General features: G+C 34.2%; 5 protein-coding genes across 6 annotated transcripts; 1 reads left to right on the top strand and 4 right to left on the bottom strand.

Moving 5' to 3' along the window:
* Window positions 1-35: 35 nt before the first annotated feature.
* Window positions 36-71, bottom strand: C43H6.12 (uncharacterized protein; the record flags this gene model as incomplete). The annotated part of the gene is made up of 1 exon (NM_001361784.1): window positions 36-71. One exon carries the CDS (start codon window positions 69-71, stop codon window positions 36-38), a length of 36 nt encoding a protein of 11 aa, NP_001348799.1.
* A 39-nt stretch (window positions 72-110) lies between these two features.
* mtpn-1 (ANK_REP_REGION domain-containing protein) lies at window positions 111-2,211 on the bottom strand (the record flags this gene model as incomplete). Its single annotated transcript, NM_001392734.1, has 3 exons — window positions 111-603; window positions 1,908-1,991; window positions 2,041-2,211. 3 exons carry the CDS (start codon window positions 2,209-2,211, stop codon window positions 514-516), a joined length of 345 nt encoding a protein of 114 aa, NP_001379799.1. The 3' UTR covers window positions 111-513.
* A 102-nt stretch (window positions 2,212-2,313) lies between these two features.
* On the bottom strand, window positions 2,314-5,654 carry C43H6.4 (PH domain-containing protein). Its single transcript, NM_076035.9, has 11 exons — window positions 5,501-5,654; window positions 5,379-5,457; window positions 5,175-5,334; window positions 4,987-5,120; window positions 4,451-4,693; window positions 4,107-4,394; window positions 3,944-4,060; window positions 3,775-3,890; window positions 3,432-3,566; window positions 3,291-3,379; window positions 2,314-2,985 (listed from the first exon to the last, which is right to left on the bottom strand). Exons 1-11 carry the CDS (start codon window positions 5,644-5,646, stop codon window positions 2,609-2,611), a joined length of 1,884 nt encoding a protein of 627 aa, NP_508436.2. The 5' UTR covers window positions 5,647-5,654; the 3' UTR covers window positions 2,314-2,608.
* Window positions 5,655-7,641: 1,987 nt separating this feature from the next.
* dhhc-9 (Palmitoyltransferase) lies at window positions 7,642-10,867 on the top strand. 2 transcript variants are annotated; one of them, NM_001374977.3, is made up of 8 exons: window positions 7,642-7,748; window positions 7,803-7,912; window positions 8,228-8,307; window positions 8,868-8,982; window positions 9,031-9,264; window positions 9,319-9,394; window positions 10,336-10,460; window positions 10,516-10,867. In NM_001374977.3, the coding sequence occupies exons 1-8, from the start codon at window positions 7,739-7,741 to the stop codon at window positions 10,705-10,707; spliced, it is 942 nt and encodes a 313-aa protein (NP_001362080.1). In that variant the 5' UTR covers window positions 7,642-7,738; the 3' UTR covers window positions 10,708-10,867. The 2 variants fall into 2 exon arrangements, with proteins under 2 accessions (NP_001362080.1, NP_508435.2); NM_076034.6 differs by having other exon boundaries at window positions 7,809-7,912; window positions 10,516-10,866.
* Window positions 10,851-14,395, bottom strand: C43H6.6 (C-type LECtin). Its single transcript, NM_076032.4, has 10 exons — window positions 14,074-14,395; window positions 13,816-14,019; window positions 13,645-13,706; window positions 13,512-13,602; window positions 12,636-12,800; window positions 12,485-12,590; window positions 12,164-12,438; window positions 11,988-12,110; window positions 11,198-11,495; window positions 10,851-11,145 (listed from the first exon to the last, which is right to left on the bottom strand). Exons 1-10 carry the CDS (start codon window positions 14,171-14,173, stop codon window positions 11,025-11,027), a joined length of 1,545 nt encoding a protein of 514 aa, NP_508433.2. The 5' UTR covers window positions 14,174-14,395; the 3' UTR covers window positions 10,851-11,024.
* Between the last annotated feature and the right edge of the window lie 1,074 nt (window positions 14,396-15,469).

Raw genomic sequence — 15,469 nt, 5'->3', positions numbered from 1 at the left:
TGTGGTAAAAGAGTCGACAAGTGCACATTTGCAGTTCAAATACGAATAATCCGATTGTTGTACGCGATCATTGACAAAATAGAATCAAAACCAAAATGGAAATGTTTTCTCGAAGCAAGCACCTTTATTATTTATATGGACGGGTGTACGGTGATAAGACACACAGTTGGGTGATAAAGCAAATTTAAAGCTGCAACAAAAAAAGCAGAGAACCGAGACAATATGTGGATGAACGAAATAAGCAACGGAATAAGGAAAACGCATCGGAAACAGACACATATGTGACAGGATTTCAATGAATGGGGGGAAGGAACAAGATCGATGATTGAAATTGACATCACAATGAAACTAAAAAGCGAAAGAGAGAAAAAGAAGTGAACATGAAAATTCCACATTTGGAAGAAGATAAAAAAGTAAAAAAGTACACAAAATGCCGCAATCGAGATTTAATGGTGAATAAATTAGCGAATGCTTGATAAAATATACTTATGCATGTATTAAAGTAAAATATGCTCAATTTTTAAGAAGTTCACGAATGTCTTCCTCCTCGGTGCAGTCGATGAGTGCCGTGCCGTCTGGGGCGTGTATCGAACGGTCCGCACCCTGAAAAGCAACTGATATATGAATATTATGTAATTTTTTTAAACTTCAAAAAAGCTTGTATCTAATAAAACTTGTATAATTGTTAAAATGTAATTTTCATGTTAAAGGTTAAGTTAGGGCGAGGAATCCGTTTCAAACCACGGTTGATTAGGTATATGTACCTCATTTATGTTTATTTTTTATTAATTGTTAAATACTTTTTGAGATGGTGTGGCGCCAGTGGGGAAATTGTTCTAAAGGTGAAGTAATGTGCAAAAAAATTTTAATTTTTTATGATTTTTTTTCCAATTTTGCAAAAATCGAAAAACAAGTCATGAATAAATTCGAATTCCCGCGCAAATGAGTGACATAATTTTTTGGCAAAATCACGTTTTCTGGCTAAATTCATCGGTATTACTTCAATATTTATACGCCGCTTGTCAATTTTGCAAACATTTTTCCATAGAGAATTTCTAATAACCCAAAAGAAAATTGCGAAAAGAAGTGCAAAATTGGTTGCAAAATTGACTAAGGATTTTTATTTATGGTTTTTTTGCTGGAAAATGTTTGAAAACTTAATAAACGGTATTTGAAATCAAATATTACAGAAAAATTCAAGAAAAACTGTATTTAGCCAGAAAACGCCAAATAGTCAAACATGACGTCACTCAATTGCGCGGGAATTGAAATTTAATTCGGCAGTTTTTTGGATTTTTGCAAATTTACAAAAATCATTTAAAAAAATTAATTATTACTGTTGTATTCGATCATAACCTTCGATTTTCTAAAATTTTGAGAAAATATTTTAAAGTATTTTTTTTTCTTTATTCCGCCTTAAAAAAAAATGGCTATGACACCACAATGATCAATTATCATAATAAAAATATTAAAGAAAAATCTAAATTTTAAATTATTTTTTTTTAATTGGAAAAATCTCAGGTTTTGCCACTTTTTGGAAGTTGTCGATCAAAAAAATTTTATTTCGAATTTTAATGCCTACTTACGTTTCAACTGTTGATATTTAAACAGCCTCGAAATTCGAACACGTAACAGTGCTATGGTTTTCTCAAAAAGTAAAATGCCAAAATTACAAAAGTTCTAGATTTTTTGTAAGATGAAGAGCAATGATTGAATTTTTAGAATATTTGAAACATTATTTGATGAGTTCAAAAATCGCCTTTTTTTTCGCCTACTCGTAAATTTTTTGAGGCGAAAACTGAGAAATAGCCGTTTTTGACAGCGAATAAAATTATTCTGGAAAGTTTCACTGTAAAATTTAAGCTTACTAGCACACGACAGGCGCTACTGCACCATAAAATACTCACGTTTTGGAGTAGCAGCTTCACCGCGTCGCGATGTCCTTCCCACACGGCAGACAACAGCGGTGTGATTCCGTATTTGTCCTTATCCTGAATCAACAAACATAAATGCATATTGTTGAATATCGTGCTGATTCACCTGAATATTCGCTCCAATGCTAATCAAATACGCAATGATAGAAGTCTGTCCGTAGTCGGCGGCAATTTGAATGGCGGTGCGGCCGTTGTAGATCTCGTGAACGTTCTTCTCGTTGACGCTCTGCTTCACTGCATCGATCTCTCCGTTTTGTACGTTCCAGGCGACGGACATCTGGAATTGTTGTGAGTTTTAATAGAAAATGTTCACAAAAATGTAAATAGCAGTAGGTTAGAAACCAGTGAAATAAAATCTCAAGGAAACTTCAAGAAAATTGAGCTTCAAACTTTTATTTACAAAATTTATGATACGTGTTTTAAAAAAACAAAACTGTAACAACAAAATATGTTAGAAATTGACAATTTGGATAAAAATTTGTATACAGAACAATATATCAGACTGGACAGCTAGTTTCCGCTGAACAACGCAAAAAATCGATGAGAAAGGCTGGTGTTGTGTGCTTAGTGTGCGCAGAGAAATGAAAAAAGAGATGAAGATCAGGTGTGAAAACATTGAAAAATGAAACAATAAACAACGGAAAACGAAATATCTCTGAAGTGTTGTTCAATTTTCAAGCAGCCGACACTGGACTGATAACTTCCTCTTCATCTTCGTCGGAAGAATCATCCGATTCATAGGGATATTCAGACTCCACAAAATATGGAACACCAAACGAATCTGCGTCTGTGAGACGATCAATTTGAACGTGACGCATTTGCTCTTCCAAATGAATTCGTTCCTGATCATTATTGTTATTGAGTTGAAATATGGGCCAGTAATGCCTCAAATGTCTTGTAATTTCGGTTTCAACATTTTGATTATTGCCAAAAATCCGATCATAATTCATTGTGATCCGATGGAGCAAAGGTACACGACCACCAGGTCGGCTGAGAGTTTTTGTCATAAAGATTGGAAACGAATTTTTGAATCCATCGGTAAGTTTGTAGCCTGAAAATTGAAATATGCTACAGATTGCTCAGTTTTCGAAAAGGAAAAAATAATTCAAAATAGTTCTGAAAAATGCTGAGTTGTCTCAAAATTACTGAAGGTTTTATCATGTTTTGGAATACATTTTCATAAAGCTTTATCCAATGTAAATAATTGTCATTCTGACACTAAAAACGCATTCTTAAGTCTTGATTGAAATTTTTTGAAGTGAAACATTCGTCTGCAAGGCTCACGCACCTTGTCTTTGTCATGATACTTTTTGCAACGTTATCAAAAAAATTTGATAAATCTATTCTCAACTCTACCTTTAAAAATATTCAAAGGGCTCATGAAACTTGGCTCAACTTGAAGAACGTCGTTGTTGATTACACCAAGCATATAGACGAGAAGTTTTCTGAAAATAGACAGATTTTTTTCTGAAGTAAAAAATTATCCAATTTACATACCCTGTATTTACAATAATGTATTGCTCACGTTGGTATCGCTGTCTCTCATGATGATTAAAATGACGACTAAAACGTCCCCAGTTGTACACATTATTTGCATTTGCTACAATGTGGAAATCAATTTCCTTTGCGATTCTGAAAATAAAATAAGAAAAGTTTGAATTTTTTCGAAAAAAGGTTGCTCAGATTCTTCAAACAAACCAAGAACTTGAGTTGCAACTTAATACTTTATTTAGTAATTATGGTATGTTTAAAAGAAATTTCCCCACTGGCCTTTAAAAAGAATAGTATAATTTTTTTAGATAACACACAAAAAAAAATTCAAAGGTATTAAACCACTTACTTTTCTTGCCAGTCTGGATCGATTTCAGTCATAACTGCTTTTAATTTTGTATCTATTTGGTACAGGTTATACAGACAGTGCAAAACCATTTCAAATGGACCAAACACTTGGTCAATCTGAAATTAAAAAATTAAATTAGATTTACTTGCTCATAAATCCTTCAATTAACCCCTTCTGCGTGCACATCTGGTAGAAACTTCATGAGTCGTTTGAAAAGAAGTTTGAAAAGTTCCGGATTACTATTCTGGTGATGTTGCTCCTTTTTGGGACACACTGCAGCGAGGCACTAAAATTATAAACTTGTATGTTTTGATGAGTTTTAAAAACTGTACCGTGTAATATACGCAACGTTGTTTTTCATCCATCATTGGCTCTAAAACTGCAAACTTCATCAGCTCATCGAACACGTTTTGTCGATAGTTGGGGAAGTACTTTATGAGCACACTTTGGCGGGAAAAGAAAATAAGTCCGTGATTTGTTGGATTTTTCTGACGTGTCATATCTAGTTCAATTAAATGACGGTGTGCACTGTCTGCCAAAATTTCATCCGATACTGAATTATTTAGTTGTAATTGACTCATGAAGTATTGAATCTCGTAGGCATTTCTGTTTTGGAGCATCTGAAAGCTTGACCACACAGTAGAAAGAAAAATACATTCTTGAAAAAAAAACGCACTGCTACAACGAAATTCGTTTCGATTCGATCTATATCCATTTCTTTGAAATTTCCCAATTCCTCAATTGTTGTGGCATTTCTTTTTATGTTCAAAAACTCAACGGCGGTTCCCAGATTCAGCCATCTTTTTGAAACGTGGTATGTTAAAGCCTCCAGCATTTGATACGAAAAGTTTTCAGTAACAATTATAAGAGATATCAGTAGGAAGAAATTTTCGCGGCCCAGACGGACATTTTTGGCTAGCTGAAAAATTGATTTTAATAATTTTTTGAAAAGTTATTTGTTTAATGAACTGCACTGCATTTTTTTTTTTCAGTTTCGATTGTTTCCATTGTTTGGTACTTCCAAAAAGTGGTCAAAACTGAGATTTTTTCAATTTTCAAAAAATCATAAACAACATTTTAAAAAAATTTCTGTCATTGTGGTCATTGTGGTGCGATTTCCCTACAGGCGCTATCCCACTTTTAAATTCTACAAAATTTGGTGGATTACCAATTTTTCGTGGGGTACTACATTTTTCAAACACAAACACTTACTGAAAGGAAACAGCTATTTAGCTCAGCATTCGCTAGTGGTGGTAGTTGTGGTCTCAATTCGCAAATTAAATATTTCAGGCATTGCAGGCTGTCTTTGACATCTTGAATCCGCCATCGATTATTTATGCGAATATCTAAAAAAAATAATTAATATTTCACAAAAATTGTTTCATCAAATAACTACTCACCGCGCGCAATTTCCAACACAATGTCGCCAAACTTGTTTATAGCTGTTTCATAGCATTCTTCATCCTTTTCCATGACAATGCCAGTTATGTGTTTACCAGCTGCTGCGCCGAGCTTTGTCCAGAGAACAGGAGGAGCATTGAATATCAAATCTGCTCGGTACTGAAAATAATGAAAGTTTTGGCTACTCAATTGGCTTGAAATACCTCATTGAAACTGTCTTCTGGTATCAGTTTTACCAAAGCTTTCTTCCAGTAGCACATGGTTGATTCATTGATGTAGTCTCTGTAACAATTTTTTTTTGAAAAAAAGAAGAAGGTCCACTTACTGAAGCAAAGATCCCAATATATAACGAATCGTTTCTTCAGAAAATCCATTCGCCAAAATTTGCAATGCTTTTCTGATGTCTTCTTTGTTGGTGCTTGGGCTTTTAATCAAAGATTCAAAACAGGTAAATCCAAGTTCTCGGTTCATTTTGAAAGCTGAAAATAGGAATTTTATTAAAAAATAATCAGAAGTTTTAAAAAATATTGTTTTAGAAAAAAGGAACATGAGTATGATGTGTAAATGGCGGAAACCAAGAAATAAGTTTTTGAAGCATTTTTAAATGTTTTAATTTACAGTCAAAAGTGGTGAAAACTGAGTTATCACTCATCGTAATTTTAGAAGTAGCCTTCTACAATTTCATCACATATTTGAAACATTTGGAAATTTACCAACACTGAAAATTTTTTTAAAGGAGGAGTACTGGTTGGAAATTTTAAACGTTTTTTGCAAAATGTGCTCAAATTAACAGAATTTGTAATGAAACTTTTCAAAAAGTTTTCTAAATGTTTTTTGACAATTAAATATTTTGAAAAAAAAGCTAATATTAGAAGTAAAAAATATATTTTAAAAAACGGAATGACATTCCGAAATGTGTTAAAAAACCGATTATCCAACAGAGAACATGTTTGGTCAAAATCAATAGGACGTTGCTGCTCTTCTACGTCCTGGTAGTGCCTGGTAGTCAAAACGAATGCACGAAAAATGAAGCAGCAGGCAGCGTCAATTTCATGTTGCTCACAACCCACATTCTTTCAGTTGTTTTCCAAAAGCTTAATGTTGTCGCCTTCGGAAAATGAAACAGAGGCGCGGAAATTAGAATATGACGTAGATTGACGGATTGGATTGAAATGAGGCAGAAGAAATTGGAAGTTAAAGTGAAAATTGATTTTATCACGGTATATTTTTTCATAGCCAAAAAACCTTCAAGGAAACTGAATACTTGATCGTTTAGATTAAAAATGATTCAAATAAGTAAGCAAACTTCAAAAATTCTGAAAGTGTTTTAAACTATTTTATGGTGGTTTAAAATTTTTTTAAAAAATTGGGCTATTTAAAGCTAAAATCTCCAATTTTGCCGTCATGGTTTGATCTACAAAAAAGCGGAAATTTTTTGCTCAAAAATATGTGACGTCAGCACGTTCTTAACCATACAAAATCAGTTGAGAACTCTGCGTCTCTTCTCCCGCATTTTTTGTAGATCTACGTAAATCAAGCCAAAATGAGACACTCTGACACCACGTGAGCCAAAATGGGACAATTTTTTCCAAGTTAATTTGAGCACATTTCGGGTCCGTACTTTCAAAAAACTCAGAACCGTTACTCTTTTTTTAATATAATTTTAGTAAGAGCGATGAAACATATCTTTTCATTTGAAAATCAAGACACAAAAAATGAAGACCGGCATTCTTCAAAAAAAAAATCTCAGTATATTTTACCTAATCAAGAATCGTTTTTTAAGGTTTTTATGGATTTCTGGTAGCTTCCTTGTTTTTGAAATATTGGTAGTTTGTCATGAATCATTTTTTACTGAAAAATATCATGTTTTTAGCTGTTTTAATTTATGAACTTTTAACTAATCTATAAGTACTTGAAGTAAAACAATTTTTGATCGACGACATCCAAAAAGGTGGCAAAAACTTAGCAAATGCCACTTTCTGATAAAATAAAAAGACAAAATTCAGACAAAATTCAGACAAAATAAAAAATATTTATTATTGAAAAAAAACAAGTTTTATTATGGTATTTGGTTAATTTGGCATAAGGAGATTGGTTTTTTTAAATACAATTTCCTCACTAGCGCTACTCTGCCAAAAAAATAACTTCAGTTAAAATAAACGTTAGAGTTATATGGGTATAAACGGAATGAGAGCCAAAAATGACAGAACGGCTTGATTTCTCATCAATGTTTTGCTGTCCGCAACCCTTCGATGCCTCTCCACTCTCTGTCTCTATGTTTTGTCTGCGTATCTAGGCTCTCTTCGTAACCCTACACTATTTCCATTCTGCTTCGTCACTGGTCATCCAACCTCATCACTGTCCACAATACACTTTAGCTTGGTCAATGCAGTGTCTGCACTCTCTCATACAATGGGTACTCTGTATGACCGGCATGATTGGCCTGTGCGCACTGCTGGCCGTCTAAAGCGTCGGCACACACTATTCTAGGCGAACCTCCATTCAAAGAAGACAGGGAAGAGTAGTACGATGGGAATACAATTTTAACGGAAGAAAAGGAAACATGTGTCATGGTAAGTAAAAGTGTCTTGCCGATTTGTTGTTGTTTTTTTTTCAAGCTGATACAGTTTCAGATAAAATGAATCATTTTTGCGACTTCATTGATAGGAAGATTGATGATGGAACGTTTATTCCCATGGTCAAAGCTGCGAACTCATCGATGCGGCAGATTGGAAAAGTAAGTATTTGAACAGAAAATTTATAATTGATAAATATGTTTGTTACTTATGTAGTAGCCTTAATAAGCAAAAATTATTCTAAAACAATATTAATACACAAACATCGGTACTTGTGCGCTAAAAGCCTGTATTTATTATGAAATTTTAAATTTTTGGTGTATATGCTCAAGAAAACCCAGAACTGATACTTCTTCTTTGAAAAAATTCATTGCACGGTTAATTGAAACATGAGAAAAACCTCATCTGCAGATAAGTTAAACAATAACAACAAAAAATGTGAAAATTTACACTAAACCAAATTATTTTTTTTTCAGTTTCTGGTGTTCTTCGTATACTTCATCTCCACATTTCTAGCCTTCACATCCTTTTTCATAATCATTCCATATGAACAACTGTGAGTTTTTTTGTTGAAAAACTATTATTAATAAAAAGTCAAACACACCACGCTGTTTTTATGAAACTTTTCTTCGATTGTCAATTTTGTGCATATGCAATTAAAAAAAAAACATATATATAAACTGTCCCGTTTAGTTTCTGGTAATTTTGAGAACACTGTAGTAATTACGAAAAAGATGTACAAACCAAGGGTGGGCGACAATTGCCGTTCGTCGACAAGTTCGGCAAATCGGCAGATTGTCGGTTTGCCGATTTGCCGGATATCAGTTTTGCCAAAAATATTTTTAGGGATTTTTTTCAAAGACGGTAACAGTTAAACTGTGCCTCTTTGTAGGAACATTCATAGGATGCGTACAATTTCGCAGATTGAAATTTAAATTCTGAAATTTCCAAATAAAAATGCAAAAACACAATTCGACGTAAAATTTTGGCAATTGCCGTCTTACCGGCAAATTCGACAAATCGGCAATTTGTCGGCTTACCAATTTGCTGAACATTTTGAAATTTTTTACTCAACCTTCACACTTAACAGTTCTCGAAAAACTTGTATTATTTTAGATACAAACCTGCCTGGCTACTCTTGCTGCTCGGCACTTGCGGCCTGTATTTCTTATTCAACATCCAATATCATTACTACAAAGCCAGGACAATACCACCAGTTGCAAATCCTGGAGTGAGTAAAATGAACGCATTTGATTAAAAAATTTTACGTTTTTGTCAGGAAGAAGGCGATTCATTTTGCTCCAAGTGCAATTACTGGAAAAGCGATAACGCTCATCACTGCTCCGTGTGCGAGAAATGTGTACTTGGGATGGATCACCACTGTATTTGGATCAACCAGTGTGTTGGGTTACACAACCATCGCCATTTCTTTCTATTCATTGCAAATTTGACACTTGCGGCGGCCACAATCATTATAGCCGGATATCAGTCGTTTTCCGATCATTTGTTCTTAGTAAGTTTGTACAGTTTTTTTGGTATGTGGTAAATTCAAAGTGTATTCTTTCAGGAGTCTTCTCAAACAACATATTGCACGACAATACTAGAACATGCACCACTTCAGGACATTATTTGCGATTATGACGGTCAGTGATTCTGACTTTTCGTTTTGTATAGAAGAATAAACACTTGTGTTTGGGGCGAACATTATTTAATGGGCAGGAAAACTGTATGGATTGAAAATTCTAAGAAAAAGTATCGTGAATGGTAAAAATATGTATACATGCCAATGGGTAATAAACGAAAGTTTTTGCACTTAGTTTTTTCCATTAATTTTGGCACTTTTTGAGCTCAAAAAAATATTGCAATTTAGCGAGTTCGACGACCACGGCAAGTTTGCAAAGTTTGCCCAAACGACCGGTTTTTGAAAACGGGCGTCTTGCTACTGCAATATATTTAACTTGAATTAAATGTCAAAACATAGAAAAGTATTTGCTTGATCTGAAAAGAACACGTGGTGTCAGATTGTCTCATTTCGGTTTGATCTACGTAGATCTACAAAAAATGCGGGAGAAGAGACGCAGAGTTCTCAACTGATCTCGCATGGTTAAAAACGCACTGACGTCACATATTTTTGGGCGAAAAATTCTCGCATTTTTTATAGATCAAACCGTTATGTGACAACCTGGTACTACGTGAATAAACGGTTGTTTTAGTTATTGAGATTGTGCTAGTAGCTAAAAATTACAATAATTCGTCGTTTGTAAATTAAAATTAATCTCATTTTCAAATCAATCAAAAAATTTTTTCTATATTTTGACACTAAATGACATCAAAAATATACCCCTGAATTGAGAAAGATTTTTTTTTTGAAAGTTGAGTTTGAATTTTTCGCAGGAATTTTTTCGGTACTTGTTTAGTATATATCGGGCCCAAAAAAATATTTTTAATACATTTTCCATTCATTTCTTTTGGGGCATATTTTTTTGCAGAAAAATAAAACTTAAGCGGTTATATGTCTGATTTTATATTTTTTGTGTATTTTTGTACTTCAAAATAATTGAAAAACGTTTTTCAATTACTTCAGGTTTTGCTCGAACGTCAGTTGTGTTCTGTTACTTGCTGAGTGGCATTCTTCTGGTGATGGTTGGCGGTCTGACTTCATGGAATATTTATCTGATTTCAATCGGATGCACTTACATTGATTACTTAGTAAGATTACATTTTTAAAATGATTTTTTCGTAAAAAAAAACCAATAAATTTCAGAAACTGACGGGATCTAAGAAAAACACGAGCGCCAGAAAACGACTGAATAAAGGATTCAAAGCAAACTGGAGGAATTTCTTAGGATTACGAAGAAACCGAACATTCTTCAAATGTGTCATTATGCCAACTGCTTTACCGCCGGTCAAATATGAAGATATATCACCAAAATCTGACGCGTACGATATTGTTTGATATCGAAAATTTCCATCATTTTAATGCCATTTTTCTTGTCAAATAGTTTTTTTTTGTTTCCCAATTCAAAGCACCTACTGTTTTTGTGATCTGAAGTTTTAATGTCCTTTTTTGCATTTATGAGATGAAGAAAAGTTATAAGATAAATTATAAATTGATATATTTTCATAAAAAGAAAGACAAATGAATTTTCGGCAGTTTGGTTAGTGATGAGAACAAAAAATCCATGTGAGAATAGTTATTAAATAATAAATTGCATAAAACCCGCTGATCTAAACAAAACCCTAAACCGAGTGGCATTTTGAGCTGCAGGTCACTCAGGGTTTTTTATTGCTCCAAAATTCATCTAGAGATATTGCAGATACATTGTCAAGAACATGCATCACAGGTCGCTCAAATAGTTCTTTATTTCTTCGTGTCCTCATGGTGCTACCATCTCTGAAAAAAATAGAGTGTTCATGACTCCTAGAACGGCATTTTTTTTGCTGACCTCGTATTAATACTCTGGAACGTTCCTTCTCTCGTTGGCATTGGTGGGAGTGTTCTTGTTTGAGCTCTCGGAGCAGCACTGACCGATTCAACATCATCATCATTATTAGCTCCAAGTATGCCTGTTTCCACAACATGCTCCGATCCTCCAGATGGTTCTTCAGCCATTGGTAAGCGATTCGGAACTGGTGCCATTGGAAATTTCTTGATTGGTCTATTGTTTTCAATAGGGACATTGATTGGCGAATTTCGAGATGTACGGTTGGCTCCGCCAGACGAAGATGCTACTGGAGCAATTTCTGAAAACAAAAAAAAAGCTTCTATATGTATGAAAGTGGAGTTTCCAAGAGAATATTTAAAAACCCTTATACTAAAATAAGAGGTTTGTAGAAGTTAACATTTTGGCGTTTTAAATGCGGAGTAGCGCCAGGGGGAAATTGTTATAAAGCATGCTTTTTATAACACGTTGTCAATCCAAAAAAATTGTCTTTAACTTTTAAAAGTGGAGTATTGAAATTTGAGACTGGTTTTTTGGACCCAATGTGTTCCAAAACTACCAAATTTCGTAATGAAACGTTCTGAAAATTTTTCAAAAAAAGTTATGGGCGCACAAAGTTTTGGAAAAAAAAAGTTAAATATATTTTTAGCTAAAACTTCAAAATTTGACAACTTTTCAGTGTTTATCACGTAGTTTATTACGCGTTTATTCGTTGATTGAGATAATTTTTATTATTGACCGAAGTGACTAAAACATTTTGCTATACAAGTTGCATTTTTTTAGACCAACTTACGTTGCCCATTTCCAGATGTTCTGGATTGTTGATCTATGCGATGAGTAGTCTCGCTCATGAATGCATTCTGCTGAACGCCGGAAGTTTCCGTGTGAACTCTTGCGTCCTTTTGTTTCCAGCACACTAAAACAACCGTGTTGAAGAAAAAAAATCATGAGGGAAATAAGAATACTCACTGAAACACAAAAACGCCATTATTGTCAAAAACAGTAACCCAATTAAAAACAGCAAAAGCCAAAGTGCGTATGCTGAATTGTGAGAGTTGGATCCATCTTGGATGTTTTGAACCGGTGGCGGGTACAGGACAGTCGTTCCATCTTTCTTCATCTCACAAATATATGCATTGAAAGACGCACAACCATCCATTCGAAAAGGTTGATTATCACCGAAGTGGACAGTCATGCAATCATTATTGTCGTTATTGTCAGTGTAACTATTTCCGGATTCACGACTTAAACCAATTTTTAGAATGAATACCGTGAGAAAACTATGCTTACCCTGGGATGTTTGGAGCTTCTCTGTCATTGATTCCGACAAGCAATCCCTCGGTTGTTGCATCCGTGTCTCCAGTCCAAAACCTCGTGGGAACACTTTTAAATAAATCTGCAAATTTTGGGAAATGACAGAAAAAGCCTGCACCAAACCAACTTTCAAGTTCCGTGGTTTTGGCACCAGTTTCTATCGTGATGAGATTGCTCTGCTGTTCCATGCAACGATTCTGAGCCGTGATCCAGTCAGTCTTTTGATCAATCTCATGTCTCACGCATTTGCCGTCCGATAGCTCAGTCCAACCAGGAGGGCAAGTGGTAATATCTAAGACAAATTTTTTAAAAGAGGGAGTTAGTTATCTAAATCTCAATTTGTTCTCTAAGACTTGTAAGTTTTCCCAGAAGTCATATTGCTAGTGCTCTATTCAGAAATTTCAGGTTTCTAAATACATGCCGCAGTATTTCAGTTATATAGACTCTAATTGTGCTCACTTGAACGAATTTCGTAATGAAATATCTCTAAAATTTTCAATTTTTTTCAAAAATTTTGTTTAGCGGTTCTCCAACTTAGGCCGCTTTCCCGTGTCGCAGCGGTCCGAAAATCAATTTTTTGAATGATCATTAAGGCTTCGATGTGAGAACGCCGCGGCGTCCGACACGTTCGGGGTTCCGCGTCGCTCTTTACTTGAGCCGCGAGTGGCAGCGATAGGCCGGCTGATTGTTCCTTACTATTAATCAACGAACTAACGTAAGAAAATCTATCCGAATATGCAATAAAGTGATATTTCGTAAAAAAAACCAATTTCGGACCGCTGCGACACGGATAAGTTGTCAAAATTTTAATTTAACTACATAAAATTGACCTTTTTTTCAAACTTTGAGCCACCATAATAAAAAATTTTGAACATTTTTTGAAAAGTTTCATTACTAAATTTGTTCATTTAAGCACATACCTATTCCAAACCACTCTTTATTTAAATTTTACTAAAAACTACGAAATTTGATTTTTTTGTTCTTTTTTTTAAACAGTACTTACCGTGATATTGATAGCTTAACCTTGCACCTCGATATTCTATAAGCTCATCTGACTGGAAAATAATGGTCAATGTGTTGGTTGATGATATATACTGAAACTTCAATATTTCTAAATTAATAGTATTTTCAAGTACCTGTCGCTTTGTCAGAGTTTCACAAAGAGTGAGCATTTTTGAAATATTTTTCTCGGTCACATCTGAAATTATCGGGTTTTATTTTGGATTTAGAGTGCATAATCTATGGCTTCCATGCTTCCTTTATACATACACTGAACTACACTACAAGATTTGAAAACATTGACATACCTTCTGCAAAACCAACATAATCAGAACATTCGTCAAATATTCTGGGTTCCATTTCCATATCAATTATTTCTACAACAACTCGTGTTTTATCTGGCGCTTTTATGAAAAAACGGCAATCTAAAAAAGGAGGATACTTATAACTCAATTCATAGTTAGGAGTTGTCAAGTACTGTAATTCCTTAGTTGCATTTAAAACTACGGTTCCTGAAAATGAAAAAAAGTAGAAACTAAAACAAAAAAAAATCAAATTAGACATACCTGAACAGGTGGTGTTCTGCGCAATGACTATAACCGGCACTGATAAATAATATAATATTAATAGTCGTGACAGCCACAACGGCCATATTGTGCACCTCATTCCCGACCCGTCGGCGGAATATCAGGGACTCGTAAGGGTCAAGCTTTATATGCTGCTCTCCGAGTTGGTGACCACTCTCTCCCTCTCCTTCTTCTGCACGCTAATAGACGGCTCGCGTCGCTAAGTAACCGGTGTGAATGCTGCTGTCGAAGGTGGCCTTCTAATGGAACAGAAGTGGACACCACTGCCGGTGTCCCCTCGCTGGATTGCGATTTTGGAAAGCTATAAAATAAACATTTAAAAGTGAGCATTAGTGGCATACAGTTTGAAGAGAAATCATACAATTTGTAGCTGTTATAAAATTTGAAGGGTACTGGTTTTGATATAATAATGGAAGATTAGATGGAACCGACAGTAGGGCAAACTCGAAATATATTTAAATTGATGAAAAGGTAGGGTCCCGTCCACAGTAGAGTAGCGGCAGTGAGGAAAAGGGTTCAAAACTACTAATATTTGATTTTTATATAAGATTTTTATACTTTAATTTTATTTTAGGGGTCGGAACATGCGACATTTCTCTGGAAGCGAATAATTTGGAAGAGAAATAAAAAAGCGTATAATGTTTTAAAGTTTAGCAATGTGCTAAAATTTTTGAAAATTAACAACTTTTTGCCGTGTTTTATTGTTATTCGGTTGTTTTAAATATTAGATTACAATAGTATTTCAAAGATATCCTCATTGGCGCTACTCCACCTTTTAACTACTAAATTGAGGTTAATAAGTTTTCCAATTAATAATAATCATTACAAATTATCTTTATTTTCGTTGTGTCAAAGCTTTTTTTTTGGAAATTTAAATAGAAATATAAGTACTTTCTAAAATGACTTTATTTTCAATAAAAAGTTTTGAAAAGTTGCTCCAATCCTGGTGTGTATATAACACTGGCCACCACAATTTTTCAAAAACTTTCAGTTAAAAGTAAAGTTAGTCTCTAAGATTATTAACACTTCTCTACATTTCTATATAACTTTAAAATTTTTATATAACCAAAAATAAAATTTTGACACAACGTTGAGAAAAAGCGTATTGAAAAATTCCTCAATGTGCCGAAAAATGGGAAGTACATTTTGGATCACAGAACTTTTAAAGTTTTAAAATGGACCAACTACTCATATCAATTTACGTCTAGGAAATAATATGAGAAAATGAGAGTAATGAATGACTACAAATTAAAAGGGAGAATAGAACCGATGCACATGTTGAAAATAGCCAGGTGCACTAATGAAGTCCATATCATGTGCACAGGATATCGTGGAAAGATAACACTTTCACGTGCTGCACTATGGTAATTAACTT

The sequence above is a fragment of the Caenorhabditis elegans genome, chromosome X (genome assembly GCF_000002985.6).
Source record: "Caenorhabditis elegans chromosome X".
Classification (NCBI taxonomy): Eukaryota; Metazoa; Nematoda; class Chromadorea; order Rhabditida; family Rhabditidae; genus Caenorhabditis; species Caenorhabditis elegans.
This window is presented reverse-complemented; position numbering and strand designations above follow the sequence as displayed.

Excerpts from the sequence above, each read along its gene's own strand:
- C43H6.4 (NM_076035.9), bottom strand. The coding sequence starts at position 5,646 with ATGAACCGAGAACTTGGATTTACCTGTTTTGAATCTTTGATTAAAAGC. Across the intron at positions 5,335-5,378 it reads CAGAAGACAGTTTCAATGAG|TACCGAGCAGATTTGATATT; the intron begins GTATTTCAAGCC and ends CATTATTTTCAG. Across the intron at positions 3,380-3,431 it reads TACATTATTGTAAATACAGG|AAAACTTCTCGTCTATATGC; the intron begins GTATGTAAATTG and ends GTCTATTTTCAG.
- C43H6.6 (NM_076032.4), bottom strand. The coding sequence starts at position 14,173 with ATGAGGTGCACAATATGGCCGTTGTGGCTGTCACGACTATTAATATTA. Across the intron at positions 12,439-12,484 it reads GAAGCTCCAAACATCCCAGG|TCGTGAATCCGGAAATAGTT; the intron begins GTAAGCATAGTT and ends AATTGGTTTAAG. Across the intron at positions 11,496-11,987 it reads AACATCTGGAAATGGGCAAC|AAATTGCTCCAGTAGCATCT; the intron begins GTAAGTTGGTCT and ends TTTTGTTTTCAG.
- dhhc-9 (NM_001374977.3), top strand. Across the intron at positions 7,913-8,227 it reads CGATGCGGCAGATTGGAAAA|TTTCTGGTGTTCTTCGTATA; the intron begins GTAAGTATTTGA and ends TTTTTTTTTCAG. Across the intron at positions 9,265-9,318 it reads TTTCCGATCATTTGTTCTTA|GAGTCTTCTCAAACAACATA; the intron begins GTAAGTTTGTAC and ends GTATTCTTTCAG.